This window comes from Cherax quadricarinatus, chromosome 13 (assembly GCF_038502225.1).
Source record: "Cherax quadricarinatus isolate ZL_2023a chromosome 13, ASM3850222v1, whole genome shotgun sequence".
Taxonomy (NCBI): domain Eukaryota; kingdom Metazoa; phylum Arthropoda; class Malacostraca; order Decapoda; family Parastacidae; genus Cherax; species Cherax quadricarinatus.
The window spans coordinates 41,091,176-41,116,729 of record NC_091304.1 but is presented as its reverse complement, the minus strand read 5'-3'; the positions used below and the strand labels follow the sequence as shown (position 1 = coordinate 41,116,729).

Genomic DNA, 25,554 nt, shown 5'->3' with positions numbered 1-25,554 from the left:
GACAGTAAAATGCTTTGGTCCAGCAAATTGCTTCATGCAGTGCATGAGTACCATTCACTGGTTCACTCACTGCTTGCCATTACTTACTGCAACACCACACTTCCTTTAGTACACACTTAGAAAGAATTTTCATAGTTGTATTTTGTAAATATTCTCAAGCTCATACAGCTTTTTTAAATGTTTCAGGGGAATGGACAGTAACAGGTAAATAAGCTTATTAATAGCTGTTTTAGACTTAATTTGACCAGTGAGTTCAATGCTAATATGGAACCTGCACCAGAATTTTGAGCTTGAGTTTTTGTTTTGATCCCTAGCTACATAGTTTGTGTGATGTTTAGTAACTCCTCTTCCTCCCACAATCACTACTAATTTCTGTTTTTCATTGCACTAAAAACTACTGGTTATGATTCTTGTTCCTATTTTTTTCAAGAACTTAAAAAAAAAAAAAAAGCACTATATATATATTGTTAATCTCAATGTTTGATAAGATTATCTTGGAAAGGTCAGTGGCACAGTTGTAATGCGTGAGGTTAAGATTAATGAGTTGAGTTTAATCCTCACAGTTTGCATGAGTTGGGAGTATAGGAAACTGTAAACCTGAGTGAGTATTTTGTAATAAGTGGGTTTGGGAACTCAGTTTGGGTCTATCATAGCTGCTTAAAAACGAACGACCAGTTGCAATATTTTCATAGCGTGATAAGTAGTCTTCAAAATTTAGATTTAGTAGCCCTGAGTTTGATCTCTCTTATTATTTATTGAAATATAATTTGTCATATTTTTAGTTCATAGGGAATTTTTGTTATGCTAAACTTATTGCATGGCTGCAGGACATTGAGTTATTTTCAGCTCCTCATCTTCCATCCAGTGGTTGATATCTGAATTGGCAAGTGGGATTAATATACATACTTTAATTTTGTTAGTTGAAGGTGAGGACAGTAATGAGCATGATCACTGTATTTAGAAGACATTCAGAGGAAAAATGTTTGGAATTTGGAGGTAGGAAGTTTAGTGCCTGCTCTTTGATATTGTGGTAAGAGTATTGAAATTTGGAAGGTCAACATTAGGCCGTGAATATTTCCTTCTCATAAAGCAGCTATGGTGTGCATAATGGTGAAAGTATTTTCTGTTCTTGGTCACCCTGTCTTGGTGGGAGACAGGTGGTGCTAGAAGATAAATTATATACACACACAGTCAAATCTTAATGTGTGCTTCATCAGCATATTTTTATTAACGTGCAGATTTTATTTAGAAGTCAGTTTTTAGTTTAGTGCTCATGTAATTTTTGTTCACAAAAGAAAATGTAGGGTATGATTTATCTGATTAAATTATTCATCATATCTAGTAGTAGGTTTGTACTGTATTGCTAACATCCAAGAAGATACTACCATCTGTATTAAGAGTGGGAAACAAAATCCTGTTAACTGGTTTACACTACTGGATTACTGTTTTTTTTTTTTTCATGGCATCTCCTGAATATTTAAGATAAGTAGAAGTTGGTATGATTTATTTAGGTTTAGTACTGGACAGTATTTATAGTACAGTACGTACTTTGCTTTACTTGCCTGTGTTTCTCAAAGGCTGATATTTGTTAGGATTTTCTTTTCCAAAGAAATGAAGGGCACATTGTTCCCTCTTTCCATAAATAATTGATATTAAAAAAAGATGAAACGAATTTTGTATTTTTTTCATGGACTAGCTCTCGATGGGGAAATGTCCCATGTATTAACCCTTTGAGGTTTGAGACCCCTGATTCTTAACCCTTTCGGGGTCGAGAGGACCTCTTCTAAACTCGTTCTCGGTCGAAAATTTCCTCTGTTCATTAGTCACGTCCCCAGGCCCCTCTTATATTTCTTTTGCTTTCCACTTCGAATTTTTCTCACAAAAAATAGAAGATTTACTGTTATGCGGACTACAGCATTAGTGTAGAAATGGTATAAATAATATCAGCGCACTTGTGAAAGAATATTAGACTCACCAGTTGATGTGTATTGGACAAGTGGCATGATTTGTTTACTTTTGAGCTTTGGCAAAAATCGAACATTTCTGCTACTTTGAGCTCAATTTCTAGGTACTTTTCATTATGAAACCAATCAAAATCATCTCAATTTCTGTAATATGTCATCCATTCTGTAAAATGAGACCAAGAAAACTAGAATACAACCATAAATACCATACGAAAATACAGTAAAAGTAACTGTTTAAAACCAGAAACACGATCAAAGTTTTCTTTTCTCATTACGTACTGTGTGCTGCAGGATTTTTCTTTATACTGTGCACACTGACCACATAGACCCATTCTTTCATATGTAGGCCTACCAGCCTTCTCTCGCTAGATTTGAAGGTGCTAGAATTTACGCATACTAGTACATCAATAACCCTGGTGCATAAGCTGTACTAGTACGTCGGAAACCCTGAAAGGGTTAACTCAATTTCAGGATAAAAAAATTTCAAAAAAAAAAAAAAAAAAAAAAAGACTTATGAAATGTTAGAGAATAGTTTTTCTGATGGTAATGACAACAAAAATATTTAATTTAATGGAAAACTTAGGAAATCATCCTCTCACAAAGTTAGCGATATCGGCAATATTTAGGCATTGGCTATTTTCACCCTCTGAGCCCTATTTTCAGCCAATTCTCTTATTTCAGTTGACTTAAATAATAGCTATTTTGCTAGAACTCCATTTGTTTTATTGATTGAGTACAAGAAACCACCTATTTACTTACTTCAACTACCCAATAAAGTGTTCAGAAATTGGCTATTTGGCCAATTTCAACCAAATTTCAAAAAACACTAATTTCAAAATAAGGTCCAGAATAAGCCAGACAGACATTCCTGGCATTAAAATAACTGTTCATTAGTCACGTCTCCAGGTCCCTCCTTTCTGAACTTTTATTCACACAAAAAATAGAAGATTTACTGTTATGCAGACTACTGCATTATTGTAAAAATAGTATAAATAATATTAACACACTTGTGAAAGAATATTACTCACCAATTGACGTGTATTGGAATCGTGGCCTGATTTGTTTACTTTTGAATATCGCCAAAAATTGAACATTTCCACTATTTTGAGCTAAATTTCAAGGTACTTTTCATCATGAAACCAATCAAAATCAACTCTATTTCTGTAATACAGTGGTCCCTCGTTTATCGTCGTTAATCCGTTCCTGGAAGTGTGATTATCGAAAAAGACGATTTTTGAATAAATTTTCCCCATAAGAAATAATGTTAATACAATTAATCCATTTCTGACACCCAGAAGTATAAAAAAATTTTTTTACGTGAAATATAGATGTAGTACATAAACAATACAATGGGACATGATGAATGAACATTAACAGCATAACACTTACCTTTATTGGCGATTCTTCTTAGTGTATGGAAGACTGGAGGAGGAGAGATTGGATTAGTTACTGTTTGGAAGGGGAATCCCCTTCCATCATCACCTTAGGTATCAAGTCCTTTTCTGGGGTTACTTCTCTTCTGTTTCTTAATGCCACTAGGACCAGCTTGAGTCACTGGAGTCCTGTCTCGCAAAAAAAGTGCCCAGAGAGCTCTGTTTCTGGCGTCTCTTTAAAACTTCCCTAAAATGGGCCAAGATTCTGTCACTGTACAAGTTGCCGATATGGCTTGCAACATCCTTCTCAGGGTGATGTTTCCCCATAAATCTTTCCATCCTGCTCCCACTTTTCAAGAATCTCCTTAATTTAGGAAGAAGGCACCTTCTTCCATCTCTCTTCCTCCTCCTCCTGCCTTCCTCCTCCTCGTTTATCCACACCAATAATAACTTCTCAACCTATTCAAGTACTGGTGATCTCATTTTTGTCAGCATATTTACCCCCTTTGCAACAACAGCTTCCTTGATTTCCTTTTTCTTGGCTACAATGGAAGATATGGTTGTACGGGATTTATTATACTTCCTGGCCAGTTCGGCCACACGTATGCCACTTTCATATTGTTCAATTATGTTTTTCTTAAATTCAGTCATATTTCTCACCTTCTTCACCATAGGCTTGGCACTAGGAGGTTTCTTTGGAGCCATGGTAGCTTATTTAGCACTTGCAAGCACTAAAATGAATGGAATATTACTAAATATTTCGTATGAACAAGTGAGGGGACCATCGCTCACTGGTAAACAATGGCACATTGGCTGGGAAGGGAGGCCGAGGCGGCTCAGAGCAGTGAGTACGCGTCCAGGACGAACGACGATTAACGAGTCAACTGACCATTTGCGAGCCAATGTTTGGACGAAAATAACGCGACAATTTCCGAAAAGGACGACTATCAAGCCCGATGATTGTCGAGGGACCACTGTATATAAGAACAGTAATATATGAGCTGTTGGACGTGTGTTTTTGTGTTGTAAACAGCATACTGTTGGCACTGTTAGTGGAAGTATTCGAAGGCTAACCATATGGACATTGGGCATGATGCAGATATCATAGGTTATAACAGTTACTGTAAAATATGAAAAATTAGAAAAACTAAGAAGAAAAGGACAAAAATTGGTAAAATAATAAAAAGCATTTGGCAACTGCCAATGTTGCCATCATCAGGTCAGTATCCTTTAGCTTCATGCCTTCATATCTCAGTAAATACTGATGGGAAAATTTGTTTTTGGTTTCATTACACAATTTAATTTTTTTAATTAACTCTGACAGCACTTTTAATTTTGGGTGTTGAACATTTTTTATTGTATTTGTAAAATATAGCACTATATATAAGAGCATAGTGTAAACTGTGTGAGAATGTTTGGTAAGTAGTGTGTAGCAGTTATATACATAACATATTTAGAATAGGTATGAAATCTAATTACAACAGATAAATTTCCAAACTTTCTCTTGGGGTAGAATGAATAGTAGTTTGAAAAGATAATTTATAGCATGTTTGCCATGTTGAAGTATTTGTAGTCTTGAATAAGGAAAACCAGTTTGAAAACTCTTAGAAAAGATATTACAAACCATATTTTATTTTAAAATACCTGTACAATAAACCTGCAATTTAACCCACCTCAGTTTACCAGACTTGGGAAACACAGGACTAAATCTGATGGGTCAGTTAATTAAAAAGCAATGACAGGTACATGATTGTCTGTTATTGTTGCAATCATGACAAAACCATTTTATCTATCTACTATCACCAGCCATCAGCTTTACCCAATTAACCCATAATTTGAGGATTTACAGCATTTTTTAGATTTTTTCAAGTGTACTTTTCCCGTTTAATAAGAATGAGGTAAAATATAATAAAAACAAAATTTTTTTCAGAGCGTAAGTAGCAAATTTCAACACCTCTAGGGAATAGGATATCTCAGACATAAATTAATTTTTAGTTGACTATCTTAAAAACAAGCATGTTGTTACAGGAGCATTTATGCTAATAGTGTTGTGTCTTTAGTGTCTACTTTATTGTATAATTGTTTAAAGTTTCCACTTTTCCATATACTAAATCCTCTGAATCCCATTCCAGTAGTCTACCAGTCTGGAAAGAAATATTTTCAGGTGTCTTTCTGGCACATGTTTTTCAAATTAATACCTGTGGCCTTATAGCTTCCTGTTGGTGCAAAGAAGGCCTCTTTATCTGTGGTATTTCCTCATGTCCTTTTATGATCATGTGTGTGGTTAGCCTGTCTCCTCTTATGCTGTCAATCAGTGTGCTGGGCATCTTCAGTGTTTCAGAAATTTCAAAGTATGTATCACTTTCTTAGCTCTGGGAGCTATTTTGTAGCATGTTTTTTGGTGTATATTTTATTTGTATGTATGTTTAGGTGCAAATGCCACTCAGCAGCATTTTTCTGTTTTGGTGTAACATGTCCTATGAATAGTCATTTGGCATTTCATATTGCATACGTGTGAAGGGTATTTTGCAGTTGTCCACTGTAACCTAAAAATTTCTTGTAGCGTTATATATATTTGTGATCTTCCAATGAAATAAACATCCCTGAGTGTGCCATTAACTACTGGTACTCGTGATTACTGTATGTAATTGTAGCTGTGGAGCTATAGTGTTCCATCTTCATTGTTAAATTTATACATTTTTTAATTTCTATTGGTTGTAGTACTTTTTACCTCGTCTTGTATTCGTTTTGATTGTTCTGCCACCATAAGTGTTTTACACCTATGGCCTCTTGTTTTCTTTATTGATGGTGCAAAGAAATCTTTATTTTTGGTATCCTCCAATGACTAGACATTATATGTGGTTATAGTTTTTTTCCCTTGTATTAGCCAGTGAGGATATTTTAATACTTGTATATAACTTTGTATTTTCCTAGGTAGTAGGTTGGTAGACAGCAACCACCCAGGGAGGTACTACCGTCCTGCCAAATAAGTGTAAAATGAAAGCCTGTAATTGTTTTACATGATGGTAGGATTGCTGGTGTCTTTTGTCTGTCTCGTAAACATACAAGATTTCAGGTACGTCTTGGTACTTACACTTAGGTCACACTAAACATACATGTACAAGCATATATATACACACCTCTCTGGGTTTTCTTCTATTTTCTTTCTAGTTCTTGTTCTTTTTTATTTCCTCTTATCTCCATTTGGAAGTGGAACAGAATTCTTCCTCCGTAAGCCATGCGTGTTGTAAGAGGCGACTAAAATGCCAGGAGCAAGGGGCTAATAACCCCTTCTCCTGTATGAATTACTAAATTTAAAAAGAGAAACTTTCATTTTTCTTTTTGGGCCGCCCTGCCTTGGTGGGATACCGCCGGTTTGTTGAAAGAAAACTTCGTATTTTAAGTCTCTGGAGCCATTGTGAAGCTTGAACCTGTTTCTTAAAGGAAGACGTGAAACCACCTTGAGATTACATTGAATATGTTACAGTTCTCAGTAGTGATAAGGGTAAAGTTGTTAGACATATTTTGTCCTAAGAGTTTTTTTTTTTTTTTGGCAAGTATGGTTTGTACATTTTTTTTTTTAGTCTGCTTTACCCTATTCTTGATTGTATGCTCATAAATGAAGTTAATGTTGACTTAAATTAAGGCAGCAGTTGGGAAGGAAATAGCAGGGTTGTCTGTATCAGATGAATGCAGTATATAGGGCCAGTAAAGCATTTTCTTATAATGATGTTCTTGACATTTGTAATTAATTTTTGCATATTAATGCAATGCTAAGATTATTTTTTATCCTTTTCAGCACTTTGACATTATTATTGTTTTTGTCTTGCTTTCTGTTTGTTAATTTTATATTTTAAGAGTTTATAATTCATTTTAAGCCGAATTGTTACCTGCAAGCGTTACAACCATTTCCAAAAATTTTAATATTTATTTGTAGGTAGTAGGTTAGTAAACATCAATCATCCAGGGAGGTACTACCATCCTGCCAAGTGAGTGTGAAACAAGCCTGTAATTGTTTTACATGATGGTAGGATTGCTGGTGTCCTTTTTTCTGTCTCATGAACATGCAAGATTTCAGGTATGTCTTGCTACTTCTACTTACACTTAGGTCACACTACACATACATGTACAAGCACATATATACACACCTCTCTGGGGTTTCTTTTATTTCTTTCTAGTTCTTATTCTTGTTTATTTCCTCTTATCTCCATGGGGAAGTGGAACAGAATTCTTCCTCCGTAAGCCATGCGTGTTGTAAGAGGTGACTAAAATGCCGGGAGCAAGGGGCTAGTAACCTCTTCTCCTGTATATATTGCTAAATGTAAAAGGAAAAACTTTCGTTTTTCCTTTTGGGCCACCCGGCCTCGGTGGGATACGGCTGGTGTGTTGAAAGAAAGAATTCATTTTAAGCCAAATTGTTACCTGCAAGCGTTACAACCATATCCAAAAATTTTAATATTTATTTGTAGGTAGTAGGTTAGTAAACATCAACCATCCAGGGAGGTACTACCATCCTGCCAAGTGAGTGTGAAACAAGCCTGTAATTGTTTTACATGATGGTAGGATTGCTGGTGTCATTTTTCTGTCTCATGAACATGCTGGATAACAGGTATATCTTACTACTACTGCTTACACTTATGTCACACTACACAGGTATGCACATGCATATATATATATATATATATACAGTGGACTTTCGGTTATAGGCCGTAATCTGTTCCAGATTACGGCCTTCTGTTTTGAATTTTTATTCAAACAAAAAATAGAAAATTTACTGTTATGCAGACTACTGCAATATTGTAATAATTGTATAAATAATGTCAACCCATTCATGACTTCATATTAGAATGGCTAGTTGGACATTTATTGGACAATGACATCATTTGTTTACTATCGAACATGGGCAAAAATCAAACATTTTCCCTACTTCGAGCTCCATTTCAAGGTCCTTTTCATAGTACAACCAATCAAAATCACCTCTATTTCTATAATGTGTTTTCCATTCTATCAAATGATATCAAGAAAACGAGAATACAACCATAAATACTACAAAAATACACCACAAAGTCGGCGTTTTAACCCTTTGACTGTTTTGGTCATATATATACGTCTTAGGAGCCACCGTTTTGATGTATATATACACCTACCATCCGACTTATGACCTGCTCGACATATGACCATTTGACTTACGACTGTGTTTTCTATGCCAAATTTCTGGGAAATAAACAAGTGTTTGTGTTGTACACAGTGTTTATCCTAAACCTTACAGCATAAAATACAGTACTAACAGCATAAAAAGTAAAGTAAAACATGAAATACCAAAATAAAGCAATAAAATAGTCATTACAAAAATGTGATGATGATATTCAGTAGTAAGGTTCGACTTGCATCCATTTTGACTTACGACCGGTTTGTCGGAACCGAACTCAGTCGTAAGTCGGATGGTACCTGTACTCATAAATTCTAGCGGGTTCAAGTCACGCAGGAGAAAGCTGGTAGGCCCATATGTGAGACAATGGGTCTGTGTGGTCAGTGTGCACCATATAAAAAAAATCCTGCAGCACGCAGTGCATAATTGAGATGCCGACTTTGTGGTCTACAGTGGACCCTCGACTAACGCTATTAATCCGTTCCTGAGAGCTCATCGTTAGTCAAAATTATCGTTAGTCAAGTTAATTTTCCCCATAAGAAATAATGGAAATCAAATTAATCCATGTAGGACACCCCAAAGTATGAAAAAAAAATTGTTTTTACCACATGAAATATTAATTTTAATACCCACAAACTGAAGAAGACATGCACAGTTACATGACACCTTTATTGAAGATCTGGTGATGATTGTTGTTGATGGTCTTAGTGTTTAAAAGGGGAATCCCCTTCCATTAGGACTTGAGGTGGCAAGTCCTTTTCCGGGGTTACTTCCCTTCCCTTTAAATCTCTCAAACCAACCTTTGCTGGCCTTAAATTCACTCACATCACCACTAGTTGCTGGCATTTTTTTCATTAAATCGTCATGCAACTTCCTAGCCTTTTAACATATGATCGCTTGAGAGATGCTATCTGTTTTTAGTTTATCCACACCAATAACAGTCTCTCAACATCTTCGAGTACTTGCGATCTCAGTTTTGAAAACATAGTTGCACCTTTGGCAAGAACAGCTTCCTTGATTGCCGTTTTCTTGGCCACAATAGTAGCGATGGTTGATTGGGGTTTTGTGTACAACCTGGCCAGCTCGGAGACACGCACTCCACTTTCATACTTAGCAATGATCTCTTTCTTCATATCCATAGTAATTCTCACCCTTTTTGCTGTAGGGTTGGCACTAGAAGATTTCTTGGGGCCCATGGTGACTTATTTTGCAGGTGCAATCACTAAAAAGGCTGTGATAACATAAAATGTTCCGATTGTATGCTTGGAAGCGACCGCGGTGGCTGGCTGGCTTGTAAACACTGGCCAGAAGTGGATGCGTCTGACGGAACACATAGTGTTGGTCGAGTTTTTTAGCGCTAGTCGAGGCAAAAATTTTGCGTTAAAATGTATCGCTAGTCAGATTTATCGTTAATCGATGCCATCGTTGGTCGAGGGTCCACTTATTTTCGTTTAGTATTTATGGTTTTATTCTCGTTTTCTTGGTCTCATTTGATAAAATGGAAAACATATTATGGAAATAGAGGTAATATTGATTGGTTTTACTATGAAAAGAACCTGGAAATGGAGCTCAAGTTAGTGGAAATGTTTGATTTTTGCCAATGTTCAATAGTAAACAAATGTCATTGTCTAATAAATGTCCAACTATCCATTCTAATATGAAGTCATGAATGAGTTGACATTATTTATACAATTATTACAATATTGCAGTAGTCTGCGTAACAGTAAATTTTCTGTTTTTTGTTTGAATAAAAATTCAAAATAGAAAGCAAGAGTAATATCAGAGGGGCATGGAGATGTGACTGATGAACAAAGAAAATGTTATTTTAGAACCAGGAATGTCTGCATTGTTCATTTTGGACCCTATTTTGAAATTGTTATATTTTTTAATTTTCGTGAAATTGGCCAAATTGCAAATTTCTGACCACGTTCTTGGGTAGTTGAAATTGGTAAATAGGCAGTTTCTTGTACTCAATTGACAGAAAAAATAGAGTTCTAAAGAAATAGCTATGAGTTTGGTCGACTGGAACAATGGAATTAGCCGAAAATAGGGCTCAAAGTGGGAGAAATCGCCGATTCGTAAATATCGCTGAAGTCGCTAACTTCACGAGAGCGTAATTCCATCAGTTTTTCATCAATTTTCGTTCTTTTGGTGTCATTACAATCAGGAAAATATTCTCTATCATTTCATAATAATAATTTATTTTTTTTTATTTTTTTTGCGACGCCAAGAGACACCTCAGGATTTGGGGTTGCGACAGTCAAGGGGTTAATCCAAAAACACTGTCGGAGTTTTTTTCTCATTATGGACTGAGTGCTGCAGGATTTTTTTTTATATGGTGCACACTGACCACACAGACCAGTTCTCTCACTTGTGGGCCTACCAGCTTTCTCCTGCTTGATTTGAAGCTGCTAGAATTTTTGAGCATATATGCATCAAACACATTGGCTCCTAAGACTTATACACGTATACACGACCGAAATGGTCAAAGGCTTAAACTCCAATATCAAGCCTCCACTCAAACTTCTAGACAGCTTCAGCAGAACACAGGCATAACTCAAGGCACAAAGCACTTTTTGACATCCCTAGTGTCCGTCTCACACTATGCAAAAATGCAATGCACATAAAGGGCCCGAAGATCTGGAACTTTTTACCTGAAGCAGCAAGAGGTCCCATGCCCGCAAATCAGTTTAGGACCATACTTAAAAATCATCATCTCTCAGTAACTGTACTCACACTGTGCTATTCTCTAACCAAATTTGAAATAACTCTCCCAAATATTTTACTATCCCTTAACTATTAAGCCATTATAACAAACTGAAAAATGTATGTCTGTATCATAAATTGTACTACTTCACATTAATAATCTAGTAAAATATTGAATATTTGTAATCTACCACTCTTCACCTGTCTACACTCAAGTAGTCTTTAAGTACAGTGGAACCTCTACATACGAGTTTAATCCGTTCCATGACCTTGTTCGCAACAGGATTTGCTCGTTTGCATAGTCAATTTTCCTCATTTAAATTAACTGAAATGGAATTAATTCATTCCAGTGGAATTCCAGGCACTAGAAAATACTTTCCCTAATATCAACTCTACAGCTTATTTATCTATCACAATTCATGTAATATGATATAAACAATATTAATAATATAGAAACATGATATATACACTAGAATGAATAAAATACTACATGTCATTAGGTATGTGGCTAGTGGTGGTGACAGCAGCCATTGTTGTTGGGGTTTATAGGGCCACTACAGCGGCCATTCCTGCTCCTGACTACATGTGTAGAGAACCTAGGATAACCCCCAAAAATCAGACAGAGTGACTTAAAAGTGCTACACTCTTAATGCTTCACTTAATTGCTACAATCTTAATGCTACACTTTGCCACTGTTGCTTCATGTTGTCTGCCACTGCTGCTTCATGTTGTCTGCCACTGCTACCTCACGATGTCTGCCACTGCTGCTTCATGTTGTCTGCCACTGCTACCTCATGTTGTCTGCCACTGCTGCTTCATGTTGTCTGCCATTGCTACCTCATGATGTCTGCCACTGCTGCTTCATGTTGTCTGCCACTGCTACCTCATGATGTCTACCACTGATGTCGTTAAAGAATCGAACATTTCTGCTAATTTGAGCACAATTTCAAGGTACTTTTCATCATGAAACCAATTAAAATCATGTTTATTTTTGTAGTATATCTTCCATTCTATCACATGAGACCAAATAAAACGAGAATACAACCATGAAAACCACATGAAAATATACCACTAAGGGGAGGCTAATGGCTGAGAAGTGAACTCCGTTATTTATGGTCTGATTTCTTTCATTTTTGGTGTACGTTAAGAAGCATCTTTTCATCATACATTGCGCAAGTTTTAATAAGATAGTCCAACAAACAACTTAGATCCAGTTCCCTAGATCAAGAGCAAGAGCCCCCTTACCAGTGTCAATTAACCTCCCTTGAGGCCTGCTCACATCTGGAAATTGGGCTTGCATCTGGAAGCAAAAAATCGACCGAGCAGCTGCTTGTATCTGGAAAAACTTGCACATGGAAGCACTCATAAGTAGAGGTTCCACTGTATTAGGTTAAATCTACCCGAAATGCCTCGGCATGATAGTGGCTTTCTTTGTACCAATCAAATTATGAATGTGAACTCACATTGTTAACTTTGCAAAGAAATAAATTTTTTATTTGATTTGATTGATGGAACAAAAGTCCTGCTCCAAGTGGTGCATGATGGGAAAAGCAGAACTGACCGTGTGTTTGGTTTAAAGTACATACAGAGAGGGCCACTATCACACCTAGCATGACTAGGCTTTTCGGTCAGACTAAGATTAATTCAAAACTCTATATTGGTACAGAATATGGAGCATATTGGTATTAAGGCTGAGTAACTAAACTACAGTTTGTAAATTTAGCAACGTGAATGGTTTTGTTTTTGGTACAATACATAGTTTCTGTTGAAGCTCATATATTGGAGTATCACAAGCAAACTTATGACTAGTTAAGATTCATTAGGTAATAGTTGTATTTTGTATTTCTATGTTTATAGTCAATTGGGTGAGTGTAGGTGCAAATTGTGGGGAATCAGATATTGAGGGGAGGTCTAAGTTTTTTTTTGTGTATGATACAAGAGAATAGGCAGTTTTCATGTAGTTAGCTGACAGTGGGGTGTGTCAGGGAAATAAGATGTTTTCTAACAGTAGTTTTGAAAATGATGAATGTGTCTACAGTTCTTGAGTTTTCAGGTAGGGTGTTCCAGATTTTAGGCCCTTTTATGTACATTGAATTTTTGTATAGGTTTAGCCAGACACAGGGAATGTCATAGAGATGTTTGTGTCTGGTGTTATGCCTGTGGGTCCTGTCACAACTCATTGTTTAGGTCAGGGTTAATATTGGAATTTAAGGTTCTGTAAATGTAGGTTGCACAGTAGTAAGTGTGGATGTTCTGGGGGGGATATTGCCTGGGATTGGATTGCGTGATTATTTTTACCGCGGTTTTTTGTTAGGTTGTTATTGGCTTTAGGTGTGATGCTGCAGTTGATCCCCAAGCACAGATAGCATAGATGAGGTAGGGATAAATAGGTGAATGGTATAGTGTGAGAAGGGCAGATAGTGGCATGTAATAATGTATCTTGGAGAAGATCTCAACCGTTTTGGATACTTGTTTTGTTATGTGTTGGATATGGGTTGTTGAAATTCAGGTTGCTGTCAAGGTGCAGGCCTAGGAATTTGCCCTCATTATGTCTTGCTATAAGAGTGTTGTCGATCTTAATGTTAAGTTGTGCAACTCCTTCTCTGTTACCAAACATAATGTAGGTTTTGTCGGTGTTAAGTGTAAATTTATTGGCTGTCATCCAAGTATATATTTTGGGTAGCTCCTCATTAACAATGTTGTTGAGGGTGGCCAGATATGGGTGGGAGATGACACAAGTTGTGTCGTCAGCAAGAAGAATGGGTTTCAGGTGTTGTGATATGTTGGGAAGATCACTGATGTATAAGAGGAAGAGCAGGGGACCGAGGACACTTCCCTGTGGTACCCCAGTATCAAGTGGCCATGTTGGTGAGGTTGTGTCTTTAATGGTGACAAAATGATACCCATTAGTAAGGTATGATTTGAAACATGCAAGTGCGTGGCCTCTTGTACCATAATGGTGAAGTTTGGGGAGTAGGATGCAGTGATCTACTTGTGTCAAAAGCTTTTCTTAGGTCAATTAAAAGTCCTAATGGATATTCCTTATTTTCCAGTGCTGTGTAAAGCAGATCTAGCATTTTTACAGTTGCGTCATTAGTGCTTTTATTTTTTCTGAAGCCAAATTGGCAGGGGTTGAGTATGTTTTGTGCCGTTATAAACGAATGTAATCTCTTGTGGACGAGTTTCTCGATTTTGGATAGCAGTGGTAAGTTTGATATCGGCCTATAGTTGTTTACATCTGTGGGGTCACCACCTTTAAGTATTGGTGTAACCCTTGCTGTCTTGAGTAGTGTCGTGAAAGTGCTAGCTTCCAGTGACTTGTTAAAAAGTAATGAAATAGCATGTGAAAGGACATGGGCCACTCACTTGTACAATAATGGTGGGACGCGAGACAGATTCCCTGAATTATTTTTAAGTGGCTTAATTGTGGTGACCTCAGTGGGTTAAATAAGTGCAGGATGGAAGGAGTTTGGGAAATTCCTATCTAAGTAATCATTTGCGTGGGTGTTAGTACCTGGGATTTTACTGGCGAGATTAGATCCTATGGTTGAGAAGTTGTCGTTTATCATGTTAACTGTATCAATGGGATGCAGTGGTGTTTCATTCAGTTTAGTTAGGACAATATCCTTGGTTTTGTCAGTTTGTGGGTTCCCAGAATCTGAGAAAGTGTTTTCCAGGTCTTTTTTTTATATCTCCTCTTGTTTCAGTGAATCTGCTGGAGTAGTACAAATGTTTGGCTTTTTTTTTTATTAGTTTGGTGAGAACTGATGAATAGTTTTTAAGAATATCTTTGTGTATTAACCCTTTGACTGTCGCAACCCCCAATCCTGAGGTGTCTCCTGGTGTCGCAAAATTTAAAAAAAAAAAAAAAATATTTTTTCTTATGAAATGATAGAGAATCTTTTCCCGATTGTAATGACACCAAAAAAACGAAATTTGATGGAAAACTGACGGAATTATGCTCTCGCTAAGTTAGCGACCTCGGCGATATTTACAAATCGGCAATTTCGCTCACTTTGAGCCCTGTTTTCAGCTAATTCCATTATTCCAGTCGACCAAACTCATAACTATTTCTTTAGAACTCCATTTTTTCTATCGATTGAGTACAAGAAACTGCCCATTTACCGATTTCAACTACCCAATAATGTGGTCAGAAATTTGCAATTTGGCCAATTTCACAAAAATTAAAAAATATGACAATTTCAAAATAAGGTCCAGAATGAACAATGCAGACATTCCTGGCTCTAAAATAACATTTTCTTTGTTCATCAGTCATGTCTCCAGGCCCCTCTGATATTACTCTTGCTTTCTACTTTGAATTTTTCTTCAAACAAAAAATAGAAGACTTACTATTATGCAGACTACTGCAATACTGTAATAATTGTATAAATAGCATCAACCCATTCATGACTGCATGTTAGAATGGCTAGTTGGACATTTATTGGACAATGACATCATTTGTTTACTTTTGAACATTGGCAAAAATCAAACATTTTCCCTACTTTGAGCTCCATTTCCAGGTTCTTTTTATAGTAAAATCAATCAAAATCACCTCTACTTCTATAATATGTTTTCCATTCTATCAAATGAGACCAAGAAAATGAGAATACAACCATAAATACTATACGAAAATAGACCACAAAGTCGGCATTTTAATTTAAAAAAATGGTCGGAGTTTTTTTTTCTCATTATGCACTGCATGCTCCAGGATTTTTTTTATATGGTGCACACTGACCACACAGACCCATTCTCTCACATGTGGGCCTACCAGCTTTCTCCTGCTTGATTTGAAGCCGCTAGAATTTGAGTATATATACGTCAAACACGGTACCTCGTAAGACATATATATACGGCCGCGACAGTCAAAGGGTTAAGCCCTGTCTATATTGCTTTTCATATTGGTGTTTCTTATCAATGGATTTCAGATGCTGCTAGTTAGCCATGGGCAACTGAGCCGTTTATTCATGATCTGTTTCATATTTATAGGATAATGTTTGTTGTATAGTCTAAGTAATTTATTCAGAAATATGTCTGTCCAATCGTCAATACCATCGGCCTTGGAGAATTCTGTAGGCCAGTCAACCGTCTCTAGCTCTGCTGCGAAATTACTTATTGAGGCCTCGTCATGGAGTCTAAATGGAACTTTGTTGTATTCCAGTGGTAGTTTACTAATGTTTGTTAAGAGGAAGGTGGGGTAGGGGTTAGTAGTGCTGTCTGTGATTATCCCTGACTTAAGTGGGGCTGGTATATTGGTCCATATATGGTCAATTATGGTTGCACTTGTCTCAGTCAGCCTGGTTGGTTTAGACCTATTAAAAACTCTTAAAGCAGACTGGAGGAGAAGGGGTGTAGAGGGGATCTTACCCATCCTCAGAAAAATTGGGAAGAAGTCTAATATTTCCACTACTTTGAGCACAGTTTTGGGCTAATTTCAACCATGAAACCAATAAACCTCATCTCTATTTCAGTAACTGCATGACTCTTGTCAGTTTAGTGCTTTATTGTATTATGATGATAATTCTGTTCCAGTAGTATGTTTTCCATTCTCCCAAGTGATACCAAGAAACAGCCAATTAAACCATAAAAATCTGAGAAAACACCTTGGTCACTATTTTAAACCATATACACAGTCATTGTTTTGCATTTCCCATCATGCACCATGTGGAGCAGGATTTTTTTTTATACAGTGCCCCCACACAGCACACTTATTTCCTCATAACTAAATCAAAATTTTCTGCTTGCAGCTTATCTGAGTGATGTGAACCCATGATGTAATTCTACATGATGGCCACAGAAAGGGTTGAAAAGTTCAGAGTACAGTAAACCCTCAGTTTAATGGATTAATAGGGGAATTGTCCAAGTGTCCATTAAATCAGTGTGTTCAAAAATGAATTTGACAAAGTGAACTGCTTATGGCAACATTGACGACCGCTGCTGTCACTGTTATTATTTTTACTTTTATTCTATTTTTTTTCTTTTATTTTTTAATATTTTATTTTTTCAAGTAACTTTTGTGGTCTGTGAGACCAATATAATGTGTAATGTATACAGTAGGGCCCCGCTTTTTGACTTTTCGCCTTGCAGCGTTCCACTAATAGGGCGATCTCAAATTATGACCAAAACTTTCTATAGGGCAAGTGGTCTTTCAAATATGGCACATGCCACCCAGTTTGTTTACATTCTCCATGAGCACATCTCTATTATGTAATAATAATTACTCATGGGCACATTAAATGTCTAATTTTACGTCAATATAGACATTTTTAGTAATTCATTCATGATATTTTCTTCAAAATTATATAAACATGTTACACAGCATATAAACATACTGTTTATATGCTATGTAGGTGCGGTTGCTGGGCGGAGGGAAAACATTACGTAATACAGTCCTAATAATAATCACTTTTGAGCACATTAACCCTTTCAGGGTTGGCAGGCCCTCTCCTAAATTTGTTCTCAGGATCGGAAATTTTTCTAAAAAAAAAAAATTATTTTTTCTTGTGAAATGAAAGAGAATCTTTTCCTCATCATAATGACACCAAAAGTATGAAATTTGATGGAAAACTTACGGAATTATGCTCTTGCGAAGTTAGCGGTCTCGATGATGTTTATGCATTGGCAATTTCGCCCACTTTGAGCCCTACTTTCAGCCAATTCCAATGTATCAGTCAACAAAAATCGTAACTATTTCACTAGAACTCTGTTTTCTGTCGAATGAGTACAAGAAACCACCCATTTACCGATTTCAACTATCCAATAAAGTGGTCCAAAATTGGCAATTTTGCCAGTTTCACACAAATTTCAAAAGATGCCAATTTCCAAATAGGGTCCAGAATAAACAAGACAGACATTCCTGGCACTAAAATAACACTAACTCTGTTCACTAGTCACGTCCCCAGGCCTCTGTTACATTTCTTTTGTTTTCCATTTTGAATTTTTATTCTCGCAAAAAAATAGTGGAACCTCAAAAATCGAACTTAATCCGTTCCAGGAGTTAGTTCTAAATTCAAAAAGTCTGAAATTCGAAGCAATATTTTCCATAAGAAATAATGGAAATACAATTAATCCGTTTCAGAAACCCAAAAATGTTCACACAAAAAATACATTTTATAGAGATAAATTTCAGTTTTACATACAACAAATACTAGTTTTTAATTATGTATAGTAATACATATAAAATAACAATTTTACTTACCTTTATTGAAGATTGGTGATGGCATCTGGAAGATAGGGAGGAGAGAGGGAGTTGGGGTTAGTGTTTGGAAGGAGAATCCCCCTCCATGAGGACTTCAGGTAAAGCCCTCTCTGGGGTTACTTCCCTTCTCTGTCTTTTAATGCCACTAGGACCAGCTTGAGAGACACTGGACCTCTGTCTCATTAAATAACTGTCCACAGTCCTCTGTTTCTGGTGCCTCTTTAACATTTCCCTAAAATGGGACATGGCTCTGTCACTGAACTTGTTGCAAAGATGGCTTGTTTCAGCTTGCTCAGGGTGGTACTTCTGCACAAACATTTGGACATCATTCCACTTGGCACAAATCTCCTTAATCTTTGAAGAAGGCACCTCATCCACTCCCTATATTAACACCTTTCGCAACATCAGCTTCCTTGATTTGTTCTTTCTTTGACAGGATAGAACCGATGGTGGACTTGTTTTTCCCATACATCCTGGCAAGCTCAACAAGTCTCACACTACTCTCATACTTCTGTATTATTTCCTTCTTCACATCTATGGTGTTTCTCACTTTCTTTACCACAGGGGTACCACTAACAAGTTTCTTTGGGCCCATGGCAGCTTATTTCACAGTCCCACAAACACTAAACACAACAAAATACAGTGGACCCCCGGTTAACGAACTTTTTTCATTCCAGTAGTATGTTCAGGTGCCAGTACTGACCGAATTTTTTCCCATAAGGAATATTGTGAAGTAGATTAGTCCATTTCAGACCCCCAAACATACACGTACAAACGCACTTACATAAATACACTTACATAATTGGTCGCATTTGGAGGTGATCGTTAAGCGGGGGTCCACTGTAATCGTAAAATGCGTGAGTGAGAGCGCAGGGTAGTGTTCACTCAAGCATAAACAAAGCTAGACTGCTCACAGCGCCTGCGCGGGGACGCGAACAGAGCAGGCGGCAGACAGGTCCCGTACCCGGCGGTCCAAAAATAGGGGCGCGTTTGATAATAGGGACACAGTTTGTCCGAAAAAATGGTCCTATTTTCAAAACGTTCGATGTGTGATACGTTCGTTTTTTCAGGTTCCACTGTAGAAGATTTACTGTTATGTAGACTACTGCATTAGTGTAGAAATGGTATAAATAATATCAGCACACTTGTGAAAGAATATTAGACTTGCCAGTTGACGTGTATTGGACGCATTGGTTGATTTATTTACTTTTGAACTTGAGCAAAAATCGAACATTTCTGCTACTTTGAGCTCAATGTGAAGGTACTTCTCATTGTGAAACTAATAAAAATCATCTCAATTTCTGTAATATGTCTCCCATTATTTAAAATTAGACCAGGAAGACTAGAATACATCCATAAATAGCATATGAAAATACACTGCAAATTCGCTGTTTTACACCAAAAACACGGTCGGATTTTTTTTTTTTTTTCTCATGCACTGTGTGCTGCAGGATTTTTTTTATACTGCACACACTGACCACATAGACCCATTCTTTCATATGTAGGCCTACCAGCTTTCTCTCACTAGATTTGAAGGCGCTAGAATCTGAGTGCTAGTACAGCACCAACCCTGGCATGCAAGCCATACTAGTACGGCACCAACCCTGAAAGGGTTAAATGTCTTTTTTTCGTTAATATATACATTTTCATTAATCCATCTGATATTTTCTTCAAAATTATATAACAAACACGTTACATAGCACAGTGGTCCCTAGATAATCGTCGGGCTCGATAGTTGTCCTTTTCAGAAATCGTCACGTTATTTTCATCCAAACATTGGCTTGCAAATGGTTTGTCGACTCGCTAGTCGTCGTTCGTCCTGGACGCATACTCACGGCTTTGAGACGCCTCCCTTCCCAGCCAGTGTGCCATTGTTTACCAGTGAGCAACGGTCCCCTCACTTGTTCATACGAAATATTTCATACTATTCCATTCATTTTAGTGCTTGCAATTGCTAAATAACCTACCATGGCTCTAAAGAAAGCTCCTAGTGCCAAGCCTTTGGTAAAGAAGGTGAGAAATACGATTGAATTTAAGAAAAACATCGTTGAACAATATGAAAGTGGCGTACCTGTGGCTGAACTGGCCAGGATGTATAACAAATTCCGTACAACCATATCTTCCATTGTGGCCAAGAAAAAAGAAATCAAGGAAGCTGCTGTTGTAAAGGGGGTAAATATGCTGACAAAAATGAGATCACCAGTACTCGAAGATGTTGAGAAGTTATTATTGGTGTGGATAAACGAGAAACAATTAGCAGGAGATAGTCTTATGATGTCGATTATTTGTGAAAAGGCTAGGCAGTTACATGACGATCTGGTAAAGAAATTGCCTGCAGCAAGTACTGATATTTGTCAATTTAAGGCCAGCAAAGGTTGGTTTCAGGGATTTAAGAACAGTAGTAGCATACACAGTGTGATAAGGCATGGTGAGGCTGCCAGTTCGGACAAAATTGAAGCTACAAAATTCGTAAGTGAATTCAAGGAGTACATAGAGGCTGAAGGACTGAAACCTGAACAAGTGTTCATTTATGACAAAACAGGCCTCTTTTGGAAGAAAATGCCAGGACACACGGCTGTGAAAGACAGGCTGATGCTCATGTTCTGTGCTAATGCTAGTGGGGATTTCAAAGTGAAGCTGTTACTAGTGTACCGTTCTGAAAATCCCAGTGTGTTCAGGAAAAACGATGTTATGAAGAGTAAATTGTGTGTGTTTTGGAGATCTAATAATAAGGCATGGGTCTTGAGGAAAATTTTCGTCGAGTGGTTCAATGAAGTGTTTAGCCCTAGTGTGAAGAATTACCTCCTGGAAAAGAAATTGGATCTCAAGTGCGTCCTAGTAATGGACAATGCACCTGCTCATCCTCCAAACTTGGATGACCTAATTCTGCAGGAGTTTGGGTTCATCACAGTAAAGTTCTTGCCCCCGAATACCACTCCTCTCCTCCAGCCCATGGACCAGCAGGTCATTTCAAACTATAAAAAAACTCTACACTGAAGCAATGTTTCAAAGGTGCTTTAATGTGACCTTAGACACTAACTTGACCCTAAGAGATTTTTGGAAAGAACACTTCAGTGTCCTCCATTGCATAAGCCTTATAGGTAAGGCTTGGGAGGGAGTGACTACCAGGACTTTGAACCCTACTTGGAGAAAATCATGGCCAGATTGTGTCCACAAGAGGGATTTTGAAGGGTTTGTGGCTGACCCTGATGAGCCTATGTCAGTTGTGAACTCGATTGTGGCATTGGGGAGTTCCATGGGGTTGGATGCGAGTTTGGAGGATGTGGAAGAGTTGGTGGAGGACCACAACGAAGAGCTAACCACTGAGGAGCTGCAAGAGCTTCAGCAGGGACAGCAACAGATCGCAGCTCAGAATCTTGCTGCAGAGGAGGAGGAAGAGAGATGGAAGAAGGTGCCTTCTTCAGAAATTAAGGAGATTTTTGAAATGGAAGGGGGGGAGGTAGGATGGAAAGATTTATGGAGGAACATTACCCTGAGAAGGATGTTGCAAGCCATATCGCCTACTTGTACAGTGACAGAGTCTTGGCCCATTTTAGGGAAGTTTTAAAGAAACACCAGAAACAGAGCTCTCTGGACACTTTTTTTGCGAGACAGGACTCCAGTGACTCTCAAGGTGGTCCTAGTGGCATTAAGAAACAGAGAAGGGAAGTAACCCCAGAAAAGTAATTGGTACCTGAGGTGTTGATGGAAGGGTATTCCCCTTCCAAACAGTAACTAATCCAATCTCTCTCTCCTCCTCCAGTCTTCCATACACTAAGAAGAATCACCAATAAAGGTAAGTGTTATGTTGTTAATGTTTCATTCATCATGTCCCATTGTATTGTTTATGTACTAAATCTATATTTATTGTAAAAAAAATTTTTGTTTTAATACTTCTGGGTGCCAGGAACGGATTAATTGTATTTACATTATTTCTTATGGGGAAAATTGATTCGAAAATCGTCTATTTCGATAATCGTCGCACTTCCAGGAATGAATTAACTACAATAAACGAGGTACCACTGTGTATAAACATTTTGTTTATATACTATGGAGTTGTGGTAGCCGGGCGGAGGGAAAACATTACGCCATTCCCCTTATTACATAATGCTTTTGTTTACAGTTCTCGGCATGAATTATTCATTACTTTTCCCCTTGTTTATGATGGCGTCTAAAGGTAGTTGATAGAAACAATTAAACTCTCTGAACATGGTATGTCGATGGTAATATGGCTCTAGGCCACATTAAATACCATGTAGCTATATAGGTAGGTATAGGTATGTAGCCCAGGTGGACTACATGCCTACATTATTATTATAATTGATAATTACACTTGTGTACCTGTACCTAAGTCAACTTGCACACTGTGCTAGCATGCAGGTACACATTGAAATCACTAATAGTGTCTTATTAGTCTTGAAGGCAGCATAATAATGATAATAATACAGGTCCTCCATCACAAATCCTGCATCATTGGGACCTGTAGTGTGCTGGATTACTGAGTTTGACGGATTACAGAGTGGTTAGGTTAGAATACACTTAATAAAATTAACCAACTTGATTTACACAAAGTTCATTAAACATCGGCAAAAATCGAACATTTCCGCTACTTTGAGCTCAATTTCGAGATACTTTTCATCATGAAAGCATCAAAATCATGTCTGTTTCTGTCATATATCTTCCATTTTATCAAATGAGTCCCAAAAAAAATTAAGAATAGAATCATAAAAACCATATGAAAATATACTGCAAAGAGGTGGCTAATGGCTGGAAAAGTGAACTCCCTTATTTATCGTCCATCTTTTTTATTTTTGTTGTATGTTAAGAAGCATCTTTCCACCATACATTGCCCAAGTTTCAATGAGACAGCCCAACAAACAACTGAGAAAAAAAATTATTTACCAAAAATCATATATGGCAAGCCCAAGCCAGGTACTGGAAATAAGTCACTTTGTCTGACTTTTCTGGGTTATCCTAGGTTCTCTATACATACACTGCTATGTATGATAATCTATGTAACTGTATTTGTGTATACCTGAATAAACTTATTTACTTCTAATCTGTCAACTGAGTACAAGAAACCGGCCATTCAGTTATTTCAACTACCCAATAAAGTGGTCAGAAATTGGCAATTTGGCCAATTTTACACAAATTTCAACAGATGCCAATTTCAAAATGGGGTCCAGAATAAATACGTAATGCAGACATTCCTGGCACTAAAATAACATTTTCTTTGTTCATTAGTCACAGCTCCAGGCCCCTTTTTATTACTCTTGCTTACCATTTGGAATTTTTATTCACAAAAAAATAGAAGATTTACTGTTATGCAGACTACTGCATTATTGTAATAATTGTGCAAATATCAACCCATCCTCGACTCCGTATTGGACGGTGACGTCATTTGTTTACTCTTGAGCTTCGCTAAAGAACAGAACATTTTTGCTACTGTGAGCGCAATTTCAAGGTACTTTTCGTCATGAAAGCAATCAAAATCATATCTATTTCTGTAATACTGTATATCTTTCATTCTATCAACTGAGACTGAAAAAATGAGAATATAACCATAAAATCCATACAAAAATATACCGCTAAGCGTCCGCTAATGGCTGAGAAGTGAACTCCGCTATTTATGGTCTGATTTTTTCGTTTTTGGTGTACGTTAAGAAGTATCTTTCCATCATACATTGCCCAAGTTTGAATAAGATAACCCAACAAACAACTGAGAAAATAATAATTAATAATAATAATAATAATAATAATAATAATTTACTACACATACATGTACATGGGATACAGATGTAGCTGACATCAATGACATACTACTATATAGAAAGCTGCTTGTTATGCAGAGTATTTCAAGAAAATTAGGTCAGTGTCCCAGGATAACACCCACACTAGTGGGCTAACACCCAGGTACCCTATTTACTGATGGGTAAACGTAGACAACAGGCGTAAAGAAACATGCCTAATGTTTCTACCCTGGCTGGGAATCGAATATTTACCAAAAATCATATATGTCTAACCCAAGTCAGGTACTAAAAATAAGCCACATTTACTTTTTTGGGTTATCCTAGGTTCTCTACACACATGCTGCTATGCGTGATAATCTGTATAGAGAAAATAACTTTTTTGTTTCAGGTTTATGGAGCAGTACGAGTGTATATCACAGTTAGTCCTGTGGTACACTCCGTTTTCTCTAATATAAGCCACCAAGACAGGAATAGGAGAATGGTACTTGTATACCATATCCTCTTCATTCCTCCGTCGAACTGCTCGGTATTATGCCGAATGTTATTCGTTCTGGAGTATTTAACATGTTTTATGTTATTTATATTGTTTATTATGTCATATTAGATCAACTGTGATAGGCAAATAAGCTGTAGTGTTAATATTAGCATAATAATAAAGCATATTCTCCTGCTTCATGAGACTGAGCTGAGGGCAACCGACAATGGCTTCAAAGCCACCGTATCTTTAATGGATAATGTACTGTGTAGGTGCTTTACATAATGAGAAGCATTTCTTATATTCATTGGAACCATGGCTAGGGCTAAAAGTAAGCAGGTTAAAACAAGAAATGGGGAAAAAAATTGGAATGACTTTTGCAGCAAGTAGCGCCACCAAACAGTACCAGCAGGCTTTTGTGGCGACCCTGGAAATTTTAAATTATGCTAGCCAAAATTAGTGCCGAATAACTGAAGGAACAGAATAACTGATTGCCGGATTTGTGATGGCGGACCTGTAATAAGAATCGCTGAGGCCCATTAAATATCGTATAAAAAGTTACTATAGACATTTTGCTTAGTCCATCTAAATACACCCAACAGTATAATAAATTAACATACGTATGAGATGTGGTACCCAGGCAACTTGTAGGACTTGTGGTAGCCAGGCAACTTGTAGGACTTGTGGTAGCCAGGCAACTTGTAGGACTTGTGGTAGCCAGGCGACTTGTAGGACTTGTGGTAGCCAGGCGACTTGTAGGACTTGTGGTAGCCAGGCGACTTGTAGGACTTGTGGTATCCAGGCGACTTGTAGGACTTGTGGTATCCAGGCGACTTGTAGGACTTGTGGTATCCAGGCGACTTGTAGGACTTGTGGTATCCAGGCGACTTGTAGGGCTTGTGGTATCCAGGCGACTTGTAGGACTTGTGGTAGCCAGGCAAC

General features: G+C 37.3%; 1 protein-coding gene across 6 annotated transcripts in view; it reads left to right on the top strand.

The window, feature by feature from the left end:
- Positions 1 to 25,554, top strand: part of LRR (Leucine-rich repeat) — a 705,864-nt gene that overhangs the window by 424,558 nt on the left and 255,752 nt on the right. For 4 of the 6 annotated variants that reach the window (XM_070084669.1, XM_070084665.1, XM_070084667.1 and 1 more), the window contains one exon: positions 187 to 204. The exons of the other annotated variants lie outside the window; for them this stretch is intronic. In XM_070084669.1, coding sequence (XP_069940770.1) covers positions 187 to 204 — 18 coding nt within the window. The remainder of the gene's footprint in view (positions 1 to 186; positions 205 to 25,554) is intronic. 6 annotated transcript variants of the gene reach the window in all.